The sequence below is a fragment of the Lepidochelys olivacea genome (assembly GCF_965140295.1).
Source record: "Lepidochelys olivacea isolate rLepOli2 genome assembly, chromosome: 2".
In the NCBI taxonomy this organism is placed as follows: domain Eukaryota; kingdom Metazoa; phylum Chordata; order Testudines; family Cheloniidae; genus Lepidochelys; species Lepidochelys olivacea.
The window spans coordinates 268,836,844-268,858,642 of NC_140412.1; the positions used below are offsets into that span (position 1 = coordinate 268,836,844).

At 50.0% G+C, this 21,799-nt stretch overlaps 1 protein-coding gene across 5 annotated transcripts in view; it reads left to right on the top strand.

The window, feature by feature from the left end:
- The window catches only part of LOC311515590 (uncharacterized protein), a 35,134-nt gene that overhangs the window by 6,845 nt on the left and 6,490 nt on the right, over positions 1 to 21,799 (top strand). For 2 of the 5 annotated variants that reach the window (XM_084618787.1, XM_084618788.1), the window contains exons 2-7: positions 2,433 to 2,834; positions 8,162 to 8,288; positions 13,830 to 13,943; positions 14,132 to 14,245; positions 14,515 to 14,628; positions 19,353 to 19,613. In XM_084618787.1, the coding sequence (XP_084474913.1) occupies positions 2,433 to 2,834; positions 8,162 to 8,288; positions 13,830 to 13,943; positions 14,132 to 14,245; positions 14,515 to 14,628; positions 19,353 to 19,613 (1,132 nt within the window). The remainder of the gene's footprint in view (positions 1 to 2,432; positions 2,835 to 8,161; positions 8,289 to 13,829; positions 13,944 to 14,131; positions 14,246 to 14,514; positions 14,629 to 19,352; positions 19,614 to 21,799) is intronic. The other 3 variants (XM_084618790.1, XM_084618791.1, XM_084618789.1) reach the window with 2 other exon arrangements.

A 21,799-nucleotide genomic window follows, 5' to 3' on the forward strand; every position in this document is an offset into this window, starting at 1 on the left:
CTGAAGAGTGATGCAAAGAATTCATTTAGCCTCTCTGCAACAGCCTTGTTTTCCTTGAGTGCTCCTCCTCAATCGTTTAGTTGGCCCCACTGATTGTTTGGCAGGCTTCCTGCTTCTGATGGACTTTTAAAAAAAAGAAAAAAGAGCTTATGAGTGAACATCCCTTTAAAGGGAAAGATTTATGGGGCAATAGAATTAAACACATGCTCATAGCTAATACTGTGCTATGTCTGTATACCGTACTAATGTTTCTGAAAAGCAGGCTGAATTCACTTTAATTTTGTTTTCTTACCAAAAGAAATTGAGCAGAAGAGTAATTTTCTAGGATGGCTATAGATTTCTCCCATTTTTTAGGACACCTATTAAAATTAGTTTGGGGGTATGTGATGTTAGGGCATGTCTAAACTACAAAGTTTAGTCAGGTTACGTCGACCTAACTATGTAAACGTACATGCTATAGTTTTCCTCCCGTGGCTGTAACTCGCTCGCTACTCCGACCTAGTAAATCCACCTGAATGAGAGGCATAAGGTTTAGGTCGACATAGTTTGGGGAACGCAATGTCTGTATAGACACTGCCTTACTTGCATCGCCTGTTGGCTGTCAGGGTGGCTGACAGCTGGAGCTGTGAAATTGACAAGAATGGCATTTTCACTGCTGGTATAGTCCCTGTTTTGAAATTGAGCTGGAGGGGATCAGGGGGAAGTTTTTTTTTCCAGCTGTGAGCCCCAGAGGTGCTGACAGCTGGAGCCTCACTGTCCTGCACTGAGAGACCAGGCTGTAGGCTCCTCACAGAACACCCAGCTGTAACCCAGGCTCTCTGATCTCGCTACACACAGAGCTCCGAGCTGGAGCCTGGCTGCTGCCTGGGGTCTCAGTTCCCCACTCTGCATGGAGCTCCTGCCGCTGAGAGCCTGGGTGACAACTGGGCTCTGGCTGAGAGCCCGGGCTCTCAGCCCCCCAGACTGTGCCCCTCTTAAGTCAGTGCAAGCGCTCCTGGGGAGGACGTGCACCACTGACCGAAGGAGGGTAGCGAGGACATGAAAAACGGCAGCAATTACTGCGGTAGCTGTAAGTCTAAGGGCTTGTTTTCACTACGGGGGTAAGTCGACCTAAGTTACACTACACCAGCTATGTGAATAATGTAGCTGGAGTCGACGTAGCTTAGGTCAACTTACCCTGGTGTCTTCACTGTGCTGTGTCGACAGGAGACGTTCTCCGGTCAACTTCCTTTACTCTTCTCAGAGAGCTGGAGTACCATGGTTGACCGAAGAGCGCTCTGCCATTGATTTAGCAGGTCTTCACTCGACCCGCTAAATCGATCTCTGAACGTTGATCTCCCTGGTAGTGGAAACCAGCCGTAACTTAGGTCAACTTAATTGTGTAGTGTAGACATGGCCTGGAAAAGGAGTTAAGTTCCAGTGCTCAGTATTGTCACTAACACCAAGCATGGTCCTTCAAACAGGAGGATAATTTCTTCTCTCATTTATCCTGGTGGAAATCCAGAGTAACTCCATTGACTTCTGTGGAGTTACTCTACTTTCATATTGGTGTAACTGAGAGCAGAATTTATCTGCTAACTGCAGTGCTTACTCTGCATTTTGTCTCCAAATTACTACAGTGGTTGAATAGCCTGAAAAGTGCTTTGAGGTCTGATTCTTCCGATGAAAAACACTGCGGATATGTCAGAATTTAATACCGGGGGTTTCTTTTTTCAATATGAATACACACACAAATAACTCTCCCTTTCACTGGTGTGACATTAGGCCTGAGTTATGAGACAGTATCAGTGGTAACATTTTGTAGTTGCATGTTGACTCTTGCATGTAGTTGCATGTTGACAGAGAAAGAGTTGCTGGATATGTGCGTTAGGTGCATTACAAACCAACATAAACTGAATATCTTGAAATATAAAGCGCAAGTCACCAGCATAGGAAGAATACTGTGTCTGAGAAATGGGTTAGGAAAAGAAGCAGTTACCAAGGCAAAGGAGGGGGGAAAAAAGAGTGCCTGAAACTACTTAAGAGTCATTTTGGAAGTGAAAATTGTGCAAAGCTGATTAAAAAACCCTGATCCTCATTAACACGTGAGGTCCCTTTATGCTTCCCTAGTGGTGTAATGGGATATTACTGAAAACGAGGATCAGGTCCAAATGTTAGTAAAACATGGTGATTGTCTGTGCAATGCAGCTATCAAGCTTCAGCCCAATGCAGTCTAACTGTCAGTTATAAAACTAGCAAACTAGTTGGATAATAGTGTTAACATGCTTTTTATGGTCACATCTGGAGTGTGTAGACATCCATAAACATAAACATCCATCCATGGAAAGTGCTGAGCAGCCTGTGGTGAGCAGTTCTTGCACTTTCTCTTTGTAGCTGGGTGTGACAGATGGTGATGGGACCCCAACTTCATCTGTTTCTCTTCTTATGGACAGGATCAGGAGTGGGACATGGAACCCCAGCAATGGTCACCTTTCCAACCCTCTGCTATTCCTCAACTAACTTCTGCTAAAGAGACAAAGCCAAACTCTGCAGAGATTTCGCTTTGGACTGTTCTAGCTGCAATTCAAGCGGTGGAAAAGAAGGTTGATTCTCATGCCACGCGGTTACTGAACCTGGAGCGTAGAACAGTGACAACAGAAAAGAAATATTTTGACTGTGAGAAAACAGTAGTGGATTTTGGTAATCAAATGGAGAGTAAGTGGGCCGCGCTGGGAACTCTGATCCAGGAGTATGGGCTGCTGCAGAGGAGGCTGGAGAACATGGAGAACCTGCTGAAGAACAGGAACTTCTGGATCCTGAGGCTCCCCCCAGGCACTAAGGGGGAAGTTCCCAAGGTAATGATGTAGCTAATAATATTCAAGAACTGTAGTAAAACAGTTTTCATTATATCTCTGATTACTACCACTCTGACTCCAACATTCCCAAACGCCTTTATGCCTGAAATTTTGTATGTGTGTCCCCTATTGGCAGCAGAGGGGTTTTCTGGGACAGTCTGGTGTTAAATGGGCCCATTGTTTTTGAGAGAGGAACGTTTTCAAAAGATTTCACTCTTCAAAGAGTCTTTATTTTTGTAAGTTGATCTCTCACACAAATTGGTGCAGAAACTCCATATCTGTTCGTTTTCCTCTGTGAGATCTAGTGCAATATGTTATCATAGAATCATAGAATATCAGGGTTGGAAGGGACCCCAGAAGGTCATCTAGTCCAACCCCCTGCTCAAAGCAGGACCAATTCCCAGTTAAATCATCCCAGCCAGGGCTTTGTCAAGCCTGACCTTAAAAACCTCTAAGGAAGGAGATTCTACCACCTCCCTAGGTAACGCATTCCAGTGTTTCACCACCCTCTTAGTGAAAAAGTTTTTCCTAATATCCAATCTAAACCTCCGCCACTGCAACTTGAGACCATTACTCCTCGTTCTGTCATCTGCTACCATTGAGAACAGTCTAGAGCCATCCTCTTTGGAACCCCCTTTCAGGTAGTTGAAAGCAGCTATCAAATCCCCCCTCATTCTTCTCTTCTGCAGGCTAAACAATCCCAGCTCCCTCAGCCTCTCCTCATAAGTCATGTGTTCCAGACCCCTAATAATTTTTGTTGCCCTTCGCTGGACTCTCTCCAATTTATCCACATCCTTCTTGTAGTGTGGGGCCCAAAACTGGACACAGTACTCCAGATGAGGCCTCACCAATGTCGAATAGAGGGGAACGATCACGTCCCTCGATCTGCTCGCTACGCCCCTACTTATACATCCCAAAATGCCATTGGCCTTCTTGGCAACAAGGGCACACTGCTGACTCATATCCAGCTTCTCGTCCACTGTCACCCCTAGGTCCTTTTCTGCAGAACTGCTGCCGAGCCATTCGGTCCCTAGTCTGTAGCGGTGCATTGGGTTCTTCCGTCCTAAGTGCAGGACCCTGCACTTATCCTTATTGAACCTCATCAGATTTCTTTTGGCCCAATCCTCCAATTTGTCTAGGTCCTTCTGTATCCTATCCCTCCCCTCCAGCGTATCTACCACTCCTCCCAGTTTAGTATCATCCGCAAATTTGCTGAGAGTGCAATCCACACCATCCTCCAGATCATTTATGAAGATATTGAACAAAACCGGCCCCAGGACCGACCCTTGGGGCACTCCACTTGATACCGGCTGCCAACTAGACATGGAGCCATTGATCACTACCCGTTGAGCCCGACAATCTAGCCAGCTTTCTACCCACCTTATAGTGCATTCATCCAGCCCATACTTCCTTAACTTGCTGACAAGAATACTGTGGGAGACCGTGTCAAAAGCTTTGCTAAAGTCAAGAAACAATACATCCACTGCTTTCCCTTCATCCACAGAACCAGTAATCTCATCATAAAAGGCGATTAGATTAGTCAGGCATGACCTTCCCTTGGTGAATCCATGCTGGCTGTTCCTGATCACTTTCCTCTCATGCAAGTGCTTCAGGATTGATTCCTTGAGGACCTGCTCCATGATTTTTCCAGGGACTGAGGTGAGGCTGGCTGGCCTGTAGTTCCCAGGATCCTCCTTCTTCCCTTTTTTAAAGATTGGCACTACATTAGCCTTTTTCCAGTCATCCGGGACTTCCCCGGTTCGCCACGAGTTTTCAAAGATAATGGCCAATGGCTCTGCAATCACAGCCGCCAATTCCTTCAGCACTCTCGGATGCAACTCGTCTGGCCCCATGGACTTGTGCACATCCAGCTTTTCTAAATAGTCCCTAACCACCTCTATCTCTACAGAGGACTGGCCATCTTTTCCCCATTTTGTGATGCCCAGCGCAGCAGTCTGGGAGCTGACCTTGTTAGTGAAAACAGAGGCAAAAAAAGCATTGAGTACATTAGCTTTTTCCACATCCTCTGTCACTAGGTTGCCTCCCGCATTCAGTAAGGGGCCCACACTTTCCTTGGCTTTCTTCTCGTTGCCAACATACCTGAAGAAACTCTTCTTGTTACTCTTGACATCTCTCGCTAGCTGCAGCTCCAGGTGCGATTTGGCCCTCCTGATTTCATTCCGACATGCCCGAGCAATATTTTTATACTCTTCCCTGGTCATATGTCCAACCTTACACTTCTTGTAAGCTTCTTTTTTATGTTTAAGATCCGCTAGGATTTCACTATTAAGCCAAGCTGGTCGCCTGCCATATTTACTATTCTTTCGACTCATCGGGATGGTTTGTCCCTGTAACCTCAACAGGGATTCCTTGAAATACAGCCAGCTCTCCTGGACTCCTTTCCCTTTCAAGTTAGTCCCCCAGGGGATCCTGGCCATCCGTTCCCTGAGGGAGTCGAAGTCTGCTTTCCTGAAGTCCAGGGTCCGTATCCTGCTGCTTACCTTTCTTCCCTGCGTCAGGATCCTGAACTCAACCAACTCATGGTCACTGCCTCCCAGATTCCCATCCACTTTTGCTTCCCCCACTAATTCTACCCGGTTTGTGAGCAGCAGGTCAAGAAAAGCGCCCCCCCTAGTTGGCTCCTCTAGCACTTGCACCAGGAAATTGTCCCTTACGCTTTCCAAAAACTTTCTGGATTGTCTATGCACCGCTGTATTGCTCTCCCAGCAGATATCAGGAAAATTAAAGTCACCCATGAGAATCAGGGCATGCGATCTAGTAGCTTCCGTGAGTTGCCGGAAGAAAGCCTCATCTACCTCATCCCCCTGGTCCGGTGGTCTATAGTAGACTCCCACCACTACATCACTCTTGTTGCACACACTTCTAAACTTAATCCAGAGACACTCAGGTTTTTCTACAGTTTCGTACCGGAGCTCTGAGCAGTCATGCTGCTCCCTTACATACAGTGCTACTCCCCCACCTTTTCTGCCCTGCCTGTCCTTCCTGAACAGTTTATAACCATCCATGACAGTACTCCAGTCATGTGAGTTATCCCGCCAAGTCTCTGTTATTCCAATCACGTCATAGTTCCTTGACATCACCAGGACCTCCAGTTCTCCCTGCTTGTTTCCAAGGCTTTGTGCATTCGTATATAAGCACTTGAGATAACTTGTTGATCGCCCGCATTCTCAGTATGAGGCAGGAGCCCTCCCCTCACAGACATTCCTGCCTGTGCTTCCTCCCGGTATCCCGCTTGCCCACTTACCTCAGGGCTTTGGTCTCCTTCCCCCGGTTTATATTATATAATGTTAGAAACTAGAGTGAATCTGAAAGCACCATGTTGTGTCCGTGGACTTTATAATCTTTTTGATCGTGCCACGTTTATAGACGCTACAGCAGTAGCCAGTGGAATTTTGTAAATACGACAAACCAAATACATTTGAGGTAAGTTGGTTAGAGCTCTGTAGTGTGGCCAGAGCAATCTGTGCAGTCGATAGGCCAGACAGTTTGCTTCAAGGAATTTGGAAGCTTTATTCAATTTATAAATTGTTCTTGAGGTTTGTGCTCACTCGCAGTTGTCAGCCTTTCTCCACTTCTCATTAAATATTGAATAGGGCTCTGCAGGGGTAACTCCGATTGCTGCCTTTTCATTACTCTGTACAAAATCTTGACTGATGTGAAGTGTCATAAATAAAACTGAATTCATCAGGTGAATGAATATTGTATTGTATCTGATCACAGAGGAGCGGATGCACAAACCATTACTCACTCTGAGCAGTATCTTCATCCACCAGTAGCCCCGCTGAAGTCACTGGAGCTACTCTTGTCTGCATGGGGAAGTTACTGCAAAATAGTGGTGGCGTGTATTTATTTGGCGTGTGCAATCTAGTCAAGCCAAGCCACAGTGTCCTTATCGATGTTCAAGGCACGAAAACCACCAGGAAGTTGAGTCATTTTGCTGTCCTCAACAATGTGTGTCATGGTTTGTGGCTGCCCACATCAACCTAGTGGACTGTCTCTAAAACGCCACCGAAATTCCGCTGCAGCACAAATTCCCTGTCCGGTACGAAACCGGTTCAGAAGGCTCCGTTGCCTTCGCGGTCAGTCCAACCCGGGGTGATGTTGAGTGGGGTCCGAGACAAGATAATTATTTGTCACTTTCTCTGCGGATCATGAAGCTCACCACGCGTCCTCTACCATAAATCCCGCACCTAGTAAACTTATCCACAAAGGGCGCCATGAGGGCAGATGACTATGTGGTGGATTAAACAAGGCTTTAATTAACGGTATATGTGGCATATCACATAATTTCATCATGAGCTTTGCTACGCTTTCCTCTCTGTGAACACTGGGTGGAGCAATATTGCAGAGAGCGAGTAACCATGGTAGAGGAGTAGATTTAAGTCTGCATGAAATAAAACACATGGCAGAATTATGTTGTACGTCGATCATCTTTGTGTGAGATGAGCGAGCCCAGACTGGAGCGTGGCACTCCATTGCTGAGTAACAGAGTGCCAAGGCTGAAGTGTGTAACGTTTGGGTGTTGGCGCCCCATGTTGTCCCGGCCAGGCTGTTGCGTGTTTTGACCTTAGTTGCTGTCTCTGTAAGATGGTTATGAAATGTGAGAGTTCTCTCCAATGTGACGCCTGGAAGGACCCGGGTGTGAATCGTGTTCTGTTCGTTGACCACTGAGAACTACGTTCAGCTCTCTGCCCAGTTGTGCTTGATATAAGTGGAAGGCGCTCGCCACAGTCTTTCTTCCACTTGTTATCAGGCGCCTCGGACTACGATACTCGGCCATACGGTGTGTATAAGAAGCACAGTACCCCATGTGGATGCTCTTCCTCAGCACCTCCAAAATGGATTAACCTACACTACACGAAGGCACTCTTAGTGTGGAATAGCTGTTCTGCACTAGCTCTTCTGGGCTTCTTCCCCATGTAGACGAGCTCTAAGATACTGCTCCATGGGAATGAAGGTACCAGTGCTTTGGCATTCACAATGGGCTTCCCAATATGTAGCACAAATGGTGCTCTTCTAGAGAGCAGAGTCGTTCCCCTCCCTTTTGTTCCTCTCCTCATATGTTTCCTTATGTTTGTGTCTGAATTCTAGGCATTTGGAGGGGAAGCATTGTGGGTTTCTGTACAGTACCTGGAACTCTTACGGAAGCTGTAAAAATAAATTATAATAATGAGAAATGTTCTTGTGTGTCTTCGTCCCGTTCTCCCCCCCGTCTCTTAAATGCTAAAGAAGATGTAAGTGGCAGTTGACTTTAAGGCACTGGGGTGCCATACAAGGTGCTGAACCTGTAACCTCTGTCATTACAGGTCCCATTGGCATTTGAAAATGATGCCGTTTACTTCTCTGAGCAAGACTGGCAGAACTTAGAGGAATGGCAGAAAGAGCTCTACAAGAACGTGATGAAGGGGAACTATGAATCTCTGATCTCGCTGGGTAAATATTGGTTCTCACTCATTTAGTAGATGTTCTGCGATCTCAGATATTCATGGGCCAGCTCCAGCGCTGGGCTAATGGATTTGCACTTGACATAGAATCTTTTTGATGGGTCAACACGTTTTTCACTGTTGTTGATGCCAGTCTAGAATGAAAGGTATGCAGGGGTGACCTGCTCCCTCCATCTCCAGTGCCTTCTGGCTGTGGATAATGGTTGCAGTTACTTGGAAGTACACATCCCGAAACCTGCTATGGCCCATGTGTGGTGCTGATACAGAACAGGGTAACAGAGGAAGAGCACACAGGCAGAGAATTGTTAGGTAGGAAATGCACAGAGGCATCATTGTAGCTAGAGGGAGGCATGTGCTGGTGGTGTAGTACACAAGCACCGTTGACTGTGGAGGCCTGTCGCTGAACTGTGTGTTGGAGACACCTGGGCTGCTGGAAACCTCACAAGGGCTGATGGGCACAGGCTGGATTCAAGGCAGTGGGCAGGAGAGACAAGGGGGCCAGGTGGAGAAAAACTGAACAAAGGGGAGGGATCGATGGACAATCGGCTTGTGGTGGGATCTGGTGCTTGTAATCCACCCTTTAGGCCTAATGTAGGAAACTAATAAACCAAGTGGGTTCTCATTCTGGTCTCAGGAACTGTGGATACAAAATAACCATCGCTTACCCCAGGGGTGGCCAACCTGGGGCTCCGGAGCCACATGCGGCTCTTCAGAAGTTAATATGCGGCTCCTTGTCTAGACACCGGCTCTGGGGCTGAAGCTACAGGTGTCAACTTTCCAATGTGCTGGGGGGTGCTCACTGCTCAACCCCTGGCTCTGCCCCCACTCCACCCCTTCCCACCCCCTCCCCTAAGCCTGCCGTGCCCTCGCTCCTCCCTCTTCTCCCCCAGAGCTTCCTGCATGCCACGAAACAGCTGTTTGGGAGGTGCGCGGTGGGACGGGGAGGTGCTGATCGGCAGGGCTGCCGGTGGGTGGGAGGCACTGGGAGAAGAGCTGATGGGGGGCTGCTGACGTATTACTGTGGCTCTTTGGCAACGTACATTGGTAAATTTTGGCTCCTTCTAAGGCTCAGGTTGGCCACTGCTGGCTTACCCCCTAGATAGGCTCTGGCCGGGATGGGTCTCTGGCCTGTCTGCAGGTTAATAACTAGGGAAGTAGCTTAATATTTAGTGCCTGAAAGATAACGATCTCCCACTGCATGGAGAGTCCTGAACCTCTGGCAGGCAGCCCAGATCCTCCCTCACCAGGCATTTGTTTCTCTAGGAGCTTCGTTCCCATTATGCACCACTTTGAACAGTGATGCGGTGCCTAAACTCTCTTCATAGAATCATAGAATATCAGGGTTGGAAGGGACCTCAGGAGGTCATCTAGTCCAACCCCCTGCTCAAAGCAGGACCAATCCCCAATTAAATCATCCTAGCCAGGGCTTTGTCAAGCCTGACCTTAAAAACTTCCAAGGAAGGAGATTCTACCCCCTCCCTAGATAACGCGTTCCAGTGTTTCACCACCCTCCTAGTAAAAAGCTTTTCCTAATATCCAACCTAAACTTCCCCCACTGCAACTTGAGACCATTACTCCTTGTCCTATCATCTTCTACCACTGAGAATAGTCTAGAACCATCCTCTTTGGAACCACCTCTCAGGTAGTTGAAAGCAGCTATCAAATCCCCCCTCATTCTTCTCTTCTGCAGACTAAACAATCCCAGTTCCCTCAGCCTCTCCTCATAAGTCATGTGTTCCAGACCCCTAAACATTTTTGTTGCCCTTCGCTGGACTCTCTCCAATTTATCCACATCCTTCTTGTAGTGTGGGGCCCAAAACTGGACACAGTACTCCAGATGAGGCCTCACCAATGTCGAATAGAGGGGAACGATCACGTCCCTCGATCTGCTCGCTATGCCCCTACTTATACATCCCAAAACTCCATTGGCCTTCTTGGCAACAAGGGCACACTGTTGACTCATATCCAGCTTCTCGTCCACTGTCACCCCTAGGTCCTTTTCCGCAGAACTGCTGCCTAGCCGTTCGGTCCCTAGTCTGTAGCGGTGCATGGGATTCTTCCATCCTAAGTGCAGGACCCTGCACTTATCCTTATTGAACCTCATCAGATTTCTTTTGGCCCAATCCTCCAATTTGTTTAGGTCCCTCTGTATCCTATCCCTCCCCTCCACCGTATCTACCACTCCTCCTAGTTTAGTATCATCCGCAAATTTGCTGAGAGTGCAATCCACACCATCCTCCAGATCATTTATGAAGATATTGAACAAAACCGGCCCCAGGACTAACCCTTGGGGCTCTCTACTTGATACCAGCTGCCAACTAGAGATGGAGCCATTGATCACTACCCGTTGAGCCCGACAATCTAGCCAGCTTTCTACCCACCTTATAGTGCATTCATCCAGCCCATACTTCTTTAACTTGCTGACAAGAATACTGTGGGAGACCGTGTCAAAAGCTTTGCTAAAGTCAAGAAACAATACATCCACTGCTTTCCCTTCATCCACAGAACCAGTAATCTCATCATAGAAGGTGATTAGATGAGTCAGGCATGACCTTCCCTTGGTGAATCCATGCTGACTGTTCCTGATCACTTTCCTCTCGTGTAAGTGCTTCAGGATTGATTCCTTGAGGACCTGCTCCATGATTTTTCCAGGGACTGAGGTGAGGCTGACTGGCCTGTAGTTCCCAGGATCCTCCTACTTCCCTTTTCTAAAGATGGGCACTACATTAGCCTTTTTCCACTCGTCCAGGACGTCCCCCGATCACCATGAGTTTTCAAAGATAATGGCCAATGGCTCTGCAATCACAGCCGCCAACTCCTTTAGCACTCTCGGATGCAACGCATCCGGCCCCATGGACTTGTGCACATCCAGCTTTTCTAAATAGTCCCTAACCACCTCTTTCTCCTCAGAGGGCTGGCCACTTACTCCCCATGCTGTGTTGCCCAGCGCAGCAGTCTGGGAGCTGACCTTGTTCGTGAAGACAGAGGCAAAAAAAGCATTGAGTACATTAGCTTTTTCCACATCCTCTGTCACTAGGTTGCCTCCCTCATTCAGTAAGGGGCCCATGCTTTCCTTGGCTTTCTTCTTGTTGCCAACATACCCGAAGAAACCCTTCTTGTTACTCTTCACATCTTTTGCTAGTTGCAGCTTCAGGTGCAATTTGGCCCTCCTGATTTCATTCCTACATGCCCGAGCAATATTTTTATACTCTTCCCTGGTCATTTGTCCAATCTTCCACATCTTGTAAGCTTCTTTTTTATGTTTAAGATCTGCAAGGATTTCACTGTTAAGCCAAGCTGGTCGCCTGCCATATTTACTATTCTTTCGACACATCGGGATGGTTTGTCCCTGTAACCTCAATAGGGATTCTTTGAAATACAGCCAGCTCTCCTGGACTCCTTTCCCCCTCATGTTATTCCCCCAGGGGATCCTACCCATCAGTTCCCTGAGGGAGTCGAAGTCTGCTTTCCTGAAGTCCAGGGTCCGTATTCTGCTGCTTACCTTTCTTCCTTGTGTCAGGATCCTGAACTCGACCAACTCATGGTCACTGCCTCCCAGATTCCCATCCACTTTTGCTTCCCCCACTAATTCTACCCGGTTTGTGAGCAGCAGGTCAAGAAAAGCTCCACCCCTAGTTGGCTCCTCCAGCACTTGCACCAGGAAATTGTCCCCTACATTTTCCAAAAACTTCCTGGATTGTCTGTGCACCGCTGTATTGCTCTCCCAGCAGATATCAGGGTGATTGAAGTCGCCCATGAGAACCAGGGCCTGCGATCTAGTAGCTTCTGCGAGTTGCCGGAAGAAAGCCTCATCCACCTCATCCCCCTGGTCCGGTGGTCTATAGCAGACTCCCACCACGACATCACCCTTGTTGCTCACACTTCTAAACTTAATCCAGAGACTCTCAGGTTTTTCTGCAGTTTCATACTTGAGCTCTGAGCAGCCATACTGCTCCCTTACATACAGTGCTACTCCCCCACCTTTTCTGCCCTGCCTGTCCTTCCTGAACAGTTTATAACCATCCATGACAGTACTCCAGTCATGTGAGTTATCCCGCCAAGTCTCTGTTATTCCAATCATGTCATAATTCCTTGACTTCACCAGGACCTCCAGTTCTCCCTGCTTGTTTCCAAGGCTTTGTGCATTTATATATAGGCACTTGAGAGAACCTGCTGATCGCCCTCATTCTCAGTATGAGGTAGGAGCCCTCCCCTCACAGACGTTCCTGCCTGTGCTTCCTCCCGGTATCCCGCTTTCCCACTTACCTCAGGGCTTTGGTCTCTTTCCACCGGTGAACCTAGTTTAAAGCCCTCCTCACTAGGTTAGCCAGCTTGCTCGCAAAGATGCTCTTCCCTCTCTTCGTTAGGTGGAGCCCGTCTCTGCCCAGCACTCCTCCTTCATGGAACACCATCCCATGGTCAAAGAATCCAAAGCCTTCTCTCCGACACCACCTGCGTAACCATTCGTTGACTTCCACGATTCGACGGTCCCTACCCAGGCCTTTTCCTTCCACGGGGAGGATGGACGAGAACACCACTTGCGCCTCAAACTCCTTTATCCTCCTTCCCAGAGCCATGTAATCCGCAGTGATCCACTCAAGGTCATTCTTGGCAGTATCATTTGTGCCCACGTGGAGAAGCAGGAAGGGGTAGCGATCCGAGGGCTTGACGAGTCTCGGCAGTCTCTCTGTCACATCGCGAATCTTAGCCCCTGGCAAGCAGCAGACTTTTCTGTTTTCCCAGTCAGGGCAGCAGATAGATGACTCAGTCCCCCTGAGGAGAGAGTCCCCGACCACCACCACCCACCTCCTTCTCTTGGGAGTGGTGGTCGTGGAACCCCCAACCTCAGGACAGCGCATCTCATGCCTTCCAACCAGCGGAGTCTCCTTCTGCTTTCTCGCCCCAGACATATCATCTGGTCCACTCTCCGCAATGGTACCTGTGGAGAGAACACGAAAACGGTTACTTACCTGTGTCTGCGTTGCTGGTACCCGGACATTCCCCCTTCTTCTTCTGGAGGTCACATGTTGCCAAGCTTCTTCACTGGCCTCTTGGCTCCGCTGTGCAACCTGCTCTAAATCTTTAGAGCTTTGTGCCCATAGAAGCATATCCTGACTTTTGTCCAGGAAATCCTCAGATTCTGGTATGCAACGCAGGGTCGATATCTGTTGCTTCAGACCTTCAATCTTCTCTTCCTATATGGAGACCAGCTTGCACTTTGTACAGACAAAGTGGCTTCTGTCCTGTGGAAGAAAGACAAACATGGCACATCCAGTGCAGGTCACAATAGCTGAACACCCCCCCTCCATTATCACCTTCCTACTATGAGCTTCCTCAGAGAAGCTGGCAAGATGTAAGCCTCACTGGGCTCACCCCAGGCGAACTCCCAGGCAAACTCCTGCTGTGTGCTGCTCTGCTGTTCCCCGCTGCTCTGGCTATTTTTAAACAGCCAGGCTTCCCTGAAACAAACTTTCTTACTGCTCAATGCTGCACGGAGCCAGGGAACGCTGACCTGTTTTTCCATCCATAGACTACGCACTCTCCAAACCTGACCTTCTGGCGCGGATTGAACGAGGGGAAGCGCCCTGCGAGGGGGAGGAGGGAGATGCAGAGGAGAGAGGAATCCCTGCAGAGCCCAGCACAGGTAAACTCGTGCTCTCTTCTTTATTTTAGGGCTTTCTGTGGTGTCCTCTCTGTGGGATCTAGCAGGAAACAAAGGTGTTTGTGAGACTGCCAAGGACACCGCTTTCAGCTCCAGTTCAGTGACTTGTTAGCAGCTACAGCGTCAAGCTGTTAGAACAGCATAATGGGATTTATCTTTCCCGTGCGTAGAATTGCTGGTGTATACGCTTGACGCGACCTGCCAGAGTGAAGGCGAGGAAGAGCCGTGCATCAAGGGACAGGAGAACTCGGAGGAAAGCGAGATCCCGGCTGAACCCCCAGTCGGTGAGTGCTGTGCTGAAACAGCAGTGTTTTGGTAGCTATCTCGTCACAGAATGCATGGAGTGAGGTAAAAGAGAGGCCCCTGCTTTAGAGAGCTCGGGAAAGCTCTTATGAAAAGGGGCAGAGGGAGCAGAAGACGCGGGAAGAGAAGTCCTGTGTAAAAGCCATGCAGCTGGCTGTTGCAAGGGGAGGGCAGAAGGATGCTGCGATGGGGGCAAAGGGGATTCATAAAGAAAGTCAACTTGCCACCTGTTTTCTCTTTCCATGAATAGAGTGTGCATTTTCCCAGCCAAGCTGTGTGTCCCGGATAAAGCGAGAGGAGGAGCTGTGCATCGAGGAGCAGGGGGCCTCGGAGGAGGGGGAGATATTCTCAGGGCCCAGCACTGGTGAGTTATCAGCAGTCTCACAGAATGCTGTGCAGCCGGAGGTGGAGTGGAGGGCTGGCGTCGTACAGGGACTTCCCCGGGGGGAGGAAGCGGGGTTGGGAGTGTTCTTGCAGGCTCGTGAGGGGGAAGTGGCCGTGACAGGAGAGAGGGGGACAAGGGTCCAGAGCCGTCTGAGGACAAGAGGAGGGGGAAGGAAGGGTTTAAGGCCAGAGTTGAGCACAGCATTTCCCCCTAACAGAGGGAAAGCACCAGAAACGTGGCAGTTTATGCAATGGAGTAACCCGCCCCCAAAATAAAACCCACCCGGGGGCAGCAGATGCTATGGCAGTGACCACCATGTGGGAAGGACCAAGGACAACCAGGGAGGGTCCTGAAGATGAAATAAGACAAGGCCAGTACATTGGCTGGGAGGGGCAGCTCTCTGATCACTTTGTGGGGACGCTGGGCCCCATGGTCAGCTCCTAGCTGACGGTTCCATCCTGGGCCTGCTAACCAGGACTATGACCCATTTAGTCTGTCGGGCCAACTGTGAGGAGCCTGCCCCTTGCATGGGCTCTCATGAGCCCTGCCCATGCTCACTGGCTCCCTGCCATCATCCCTAGGCACCCAGATGGAGCGGAGTCACTGACTGCAGCTCTGAGCAGGGGTCAGGTGCCCCTTCCTGAGGAGGGGATGCGGAATCCCACAGGCGTGGTGGGGCTCAGGTGCTCTGCACAGCTCCAGAGGGCTCCATACCCCAGATGCCAGGCCTGAGGACTTGACCATGAAAGCTTTCAGTCTTTGCTCATAAATCCGCCCCGACACACCGGATCACTTTGGTTGCTCTTCCCATAATTCCTCCCACCCTCTCACTAATCCTGGCACCAATGTGTTTAGAAATGAAAGCCGGATTCCAGGTACAGTCTGGGGTTGCCAGGCGTTCAGTTTTCCATCAGAACGCCCCGTCGAAAAGGGTTCCTGGCAGCTCCAGTCAGCACCGCTGATTGGGATGTTAAAAGTCTGGTTGGCGGCGCAGCAGGGCTAAGGCGGCAGGCTCTCTGTGCCCTAGCTCCGCACAGCTTCCGGAAGTGGCCGGCATGTCTCTGCAGCCCCTAGGTGGAGGGGCAATCTGGGAAGCTCTGCACGCTGTCTCTGCCCCCAGCGCTGGCTCCGCAGCTCCCATTGGCCGGGAACCGTGGCCAATGGGAGTTGTGAGGACAGTGCTTGCCGGCGCGGGCGGTGTGCAGAGCCCCCATGGTCCCTCCACCGAGGGGCCGGACATGCCAGCCGCTTCCAGGAACTGAATGGAGCCAGGGCAGGCAGGGAGCCTGCCTTAGCCCCACTGCACTGCAGACTGGGAGCTGCCTGAGGTAAGCGCTGCCCAGCTGGAGCCCATGCCCCAATCCCCCTCCTACACCCCAGCCCTGCACCCCCTCCCGCACCCTAACTCCTCCCAGAGCCCGCACCCCAGCCCTTAGCCCCCTCCCAGAGCCTGCACCCCACAACCCTCCTGCACCAGTTTTCCTAGTGGCTGTGTGTAGAGGTTGAATAGTATCAGAGACACTAAGGAAGTAATCCTGAATGCAGTGGTGTTGTAGTCATGTTGGTCCCAGGATATTAGAGAGACAAGGTGGGTGAGGTAATATCTTTTATTGGACACCCTTCTGCACCCCAACCCACTGCCCCAGCCTGGAGCCCCCTCCTGCATGCCTCATTTCTGGCCCCAGCCTGGAGCCTGCACCCCCAGCTGGAGCCCTCACCACTCCTGCACCCCAGCCCCCTACTCCAGCCCTGATTCTGCTCCCACACTCCAAACCCCTCGGCCCCAGCCTGGAGCCCCCTCCTGCACCCTGAACACCTCATTTCTGGCCCCACCCCAGAGCCTGCACCTCCAGCCAGAGCCCCCGCCCCTTCCTGTACCTCAACCCCCTACTCCAGCCCACAACCCCCTCCTGCTCCCCCAAACCCCTCGTCCCTAGCCCCACCCAGGAGCCTGCACCCCCAGCCAGAGCCACCACCCCCTCCCGCACCCCAACTCCCTGCTCCAGCCCAGAGCCTCCTCTTGCACCCCAAACCCCTCATCCCTGTCCCCACCCTGGAGCCTGCACTCCGTCCTGCACCCTACCCCCAGCCCGGTGAGGGTGAGGGAGAACGAGCGACGGCGGGAGGGGGGATGGAGTGAGTGGGGGCAGGGTCTCTTAGAAGGGGTGGGGCAGGGATGGGGCCTTGGAGAAGGGGCGGGCAGGGGTGTTCAGTTTTGTGTGATTAGAAAGCTGGCAATCCTAGTACAGTCTCACAACAGCAGTCTGGAGAGGGACGATGTCTCTGTATGTGCTGCCCCAAACTGCATTGGCTCGTTTCGCCACCAACATTGTCGTAAAAGCTCTTAACTAATTAACAATCTGTTCCCACCCCATGGGTCACTTCCTGCTTTTGAGGTTCCTCCTGCTCTCTGAGTACGGTTGTCCCAGGTTGTTTCTCCCTCCATGTGCTAATTGTGTTTTCCAGGTTGAATTTCCTTTTGTTATCTCTTACCTAACTTGTTATCTTCTCCTGGGCATTCCTCTTGATGTTCATAACCTGGCCAGTTTAATAACCTTTGTCAATCTCATTAATACACTATTTACTCCTCCTTCCAGTCATTAGTAAAGACCTGAAATAAGCCTGATCCCTGCCTTGCCCTGTTGGACTCTTCCCCCTGACTTGATAGCTGTTATTTATCGATGCTCTGTGTGCACTGCCCTTTGGCTGGGTTTTGATCCATATCCCAGTGCTCATAGCCAAGCCCGTTGGAATGAAATGCTCGGATTGGAATGGCCAGATGGCGTGGCCTGGTCTCCTGGAGCGAGTCACGGGCAGGATAAGCCTGTCAGTGTGTGGGAAGATTGTGAAGCCAGCTTTGAGGTGAGAGGTGACTGGAGAACTGTGGCAAATGTCCTGACGATGAAACCTTGTGCGTGGTCTGCCCAGGATCCAAAGAGCTGTTGGAAGAATGAGCACTGCTGACCCACTTGTACGGCGAAGGAAGCAGCAATGCAGACGGTTTGAGCAAAGGAAGTGTGCAGTGCTGTGGTGATGGCGGTGAGTCGGTGGAGAACGGCTCATGTTCACGAGGTCTGAACACCGACAGGCACCCCAACCAAGGATTCTGAAGGGGGGTTGCCTGGCTCCCTGCCAGGGGGTTGGGAGGCTGGACAGAGGGACTCCTCCGGGGAGCACTGGACCTGAGGGAGAGAACAGAGGCAAGGGGCATGTTTTTGAGAGCCCGCTGGACAGACAGTGGCTGTAAGGACAAGCAGTGCTGACTGACAAGGCCCTGAGAGAGCTTCATCAGGGAAGGCCACAGCTACCGATTTCCCCCCTTTTCTGTCGAAACCTCCGAGCCTGCTCTAGTGCGTCTAGCCACAGTCGCTGCTAGACGAGGTGAAGTTTAAATGCTTTTCTCTGTTTCTGCTTCTCTCCGGTTTGTATGAAGTCTCTTGTTGAGATTCGGCTGATGCGGGGCGACAGCTGCTGCCTGCCTGTCCCCGAGGCGGAGGAAGAGAGGTTGGACTCTCTGGCCCCAAGACCCTAGAAAGAGCTTTTTGGCGGAGCTGTGGTCTGGCCTTGCCATGAAAAGGCACCACAGGCAGAGCCCTCTGCCATGGACAGGAGCCAGGGAACAGGAGCTTTGGCTGCAGGCAGGAGTGAGGAGTTCAGCAACAGCTGGGACAATGTTAGGAGGATATTTTAAAGAAACTGGTTTCAATCTATATCCAGCAGAGCCCTTGACAACCCTTCCCAAAGGGTGAAATTCACCCAGTGCAGGAGGTCTCCCCAGGGCTCCCAGCATCTCTTAACGCACAGTCCTACTCTGCAGCTGTGTGTGAACATGGCCCCGTCTTACTCAGCAGGCTCTTAGGTTTACTCATTCACGCCTGCTGGCACGAGAGGCTAAAATAAGCTCTTATGACTAAACGCCAGTACCGCTAAAAGGGAGTGAGCTGGATTCCTCGTGCGTCATCAGCAGAATTGTTCATTCGGTTCCAGTGACAGGGACAATCCGTTACGCCTGTGCACACCCACTGAAGACAAGGGGGGTTGTAAAGGCGTCCCTAAAGACCTGAGCCAGCCTGCAGAGTCTTTGGGATTCATGGTGATGTGCCATAAGGAAGACCCCATCTTACCTCTCAGATCCCAGGCTGAGTTTGCAGAGCTTGTAGCCAGAGGACTCATGGTTTGATTTGTAAACTAAGCACAGCTGATGTGGAGCAGCTGAGAGTCAGTGAAGATGGAAACTCCTGCTGCCATTTGTATTGTGGCTTTACAAAGTGTAAGTGCGGTGTGAAGGCTTTCAGTGCGTTGGGCGAGTCTTCTGCACGGGGGGGGACTTACAGCCAGTGAAATGCATTTTGTCTCTTTAGGCATGAAAGCTTAGACTGTGAGGGGGAAAAGCAGCTGCTTCGCCCCTGGTTCTCCAGGGGCCTTGGTAACAGTCGGGTGTTTCCAAGCACTGAAACAGGAAAACAAGAGGTTGTTGAGCTCATTGTCTCCAAGGGGAGCCGGATGTTCAGCACTGCTGGAATCTGTCTTTTCACCCTGTCCTCCTCTAAACACAAAATATTGCCCAGGACTGTTCTAGCTCATTTGCTTGGGAGAAACCTAACGTAATGGGCTTTTGTAATGAAGTGGGAATGATTAACAGGTTTCCTTTATCCCAGCGGACACAATAAAATTCTCTGTATTTTATTTTTGTTTTATTCCAGCAGATAATGGAATCATGTTCAAAACTGAGCTGCTGGAGCATGGGGAACATCTCAAAAACTTGCAGCTGCAAAGGACATTATCTGGAATGTCTGAAGAAATTGTGGTCCAGACTCCCAGGGAGGGAAGGCCTTTGGATCATCCAGACAGCTCAATAATGCAGCAAAGGAACCATGACAAGAACAGGCCGGTAGAGTCAGTGCCTGGGGAGGAAAGCTTCAGGGAAAGCAACACTGTACCTTTTTACCGGCGCAGCTGCCCAGGTGAGAGACCACATGTGTGTGCTGAGTGTGGGAAAGGCTTTCGGCTGAAGAAGAGCCTCACAATGCACCAGAGAAGCCACGCAAAGCTGGGATGTTATGAACCTGCAGAGTGTGAGAAAAGCTTTGTGTACAAGCAGCACTTGACGATGCACCCGAGAATCCACACTGGAGGGGCCACTTACAGCTCTGTGGAGTGTGAGGAAAGCTTCAAACAGAATCACCACCTGAAATCCCACCCCAGAATCCAGACAGTAGACAAGCCTTACAGTGCCACTAAATGCACGAAAAGCTTCAATGTCAAATCACCGTACAGGCAGCACCAGAAAAGCCACGTGCGAGAGAGACCCTATAAGTGTAATAAGTGCCAGGAGTGCTTCTCTCAGAAGAAAGGCCTCATCACGCATCAGAGAATGCACACGGGAAGGAGTGGAGGGTCGTTAATGTGCACGTACTGTGGGAAGAACTTCAGTCACCCCTCGGATCTGATTAGACACCAGAGGATCCACACGGGGGAGAGACCCTACCAATGCACTGAGTGCACAAAAAGCTTTACGCAAAAGCAGCATCTGCTCCAACACCAAAAAATCCACACCCGTGAAAGGAACCGTATAAACATGCAGAACATGAGAGAGGCTTTGCTGGACAACATCTTCTTCTAGCTCACACAGGGCCCCCACAGTGCGATGGCCCTGTACTGTTGCCATGAGCTCATTGCTGTAGACACTCAAAAGAAACAATTTACCGCCAAAGGATGCACACTGTAGAGTAGGGGCCACACAAACTTCTTGCTGGAGTGGTGGTGTGTTGCGGTATCTCGTAGCTCGCTTGAAAAATACTTTTAATGTGAAATGCTCCAAGTTTAAAAAAAAAACAAGTAAACTGAATCACTTAATTGAAGTGATAACGAAATATGTTTCTCGGGAATGTCTGCTATTTGTCTGGAATTGGCAATATGTAAGCTACTCCCCTCGATGATATCCTGCAGCAGTCAGTTCCATAAGTTAGTCACATGTCGTACATGCCCCAAACAGTCTACAGGTTACTAAAAGTATACACACACAGGGCATTAAGTGACACCCTTGCTGACAGCAGGGCTTTGGAGCAGAGCCCGGAGCTGGAGCCCGGAGCAGCTCCAGAGCAGTGGAGCTGCAGGTTTTTGCCTGGAGCTGGAGCGGAGCCGGAGCACAGCTCCAAAGCCCTGGCTGACAGTCTCTGTGCAGATCCCAGGGAATGGGAGTTGGTTGCTAGGGGTAGGGCAGTGATGAGGCATATGGACAGGGCAGACAGAGGAACTTTGCTCTGCAGCTGCCAAGTTCCCTAGAACTATCCATCCAGCTCCTTAAGCACTGAAACTGACTTCTCATGTGCTGTCAGTTGGGCCAAATTCTTTCTAAATGACACTGTAAATCTGGGGAAACCCACTGAAGACTCTGGAGTAATTCCAGCCTTATGCTGCAGTAGCTGTGATCAGAATTTGGTCCCAGACTCATCGCACATGAGTACATCTGCAGGCGAGAGCGCATTCGCAAGGTTTCCTTTTATACCTCTGTTTAAGACACAAACAATGCAATTGAATAGAAAAACAAGTTGTTAGCAGGAGACAGTACTTTCACTACACTCCAACGCCGTACTGAATTTCATATTGCAGTGAATTACTGTCTTGATTACCCTCTTTTTCCTGGTATTTGTAGCATAATATTTCTGTTTATTTATTATCTGGTCGGTATTTTTCCTGTCTGTACAGTATTTTGTTTGTTTCCTTTCTGTGCAGCTCATGGTGTGTCTGCTTCTCTTATTCTCCTCTCAGTTCTTTTACTCTCATTTTTAGGAATCAGGTCTTGCCATACTCGGGGACTGTTAAATATATGTTACCAAGCTGTGTGAGTCTATTTGGTACATTGTCTAAATGTTTAGATCCCAGCTACACTGGGGCTAAAACTGCTACCTGAAATGTTTTAAACATGTTTTAATTGGTCACTAGGCAGGCCCACATCATATTAATCCTGGGTTAGAAACTATATTGTCCTCTCCTGGGTTCCAGTTTGGGCCTGTAACTGGTGTCGAGTTGTTAGGACTGTGGCCCCTTGTGGAGGGGCAGAGCTGTTCCACTGACTCAGTCTGGCAGCCAGACCTGGGTGGGTCTCATAAGCTCCATTTGGGAACACCAAAGGCTGTGGGCCTTTAAG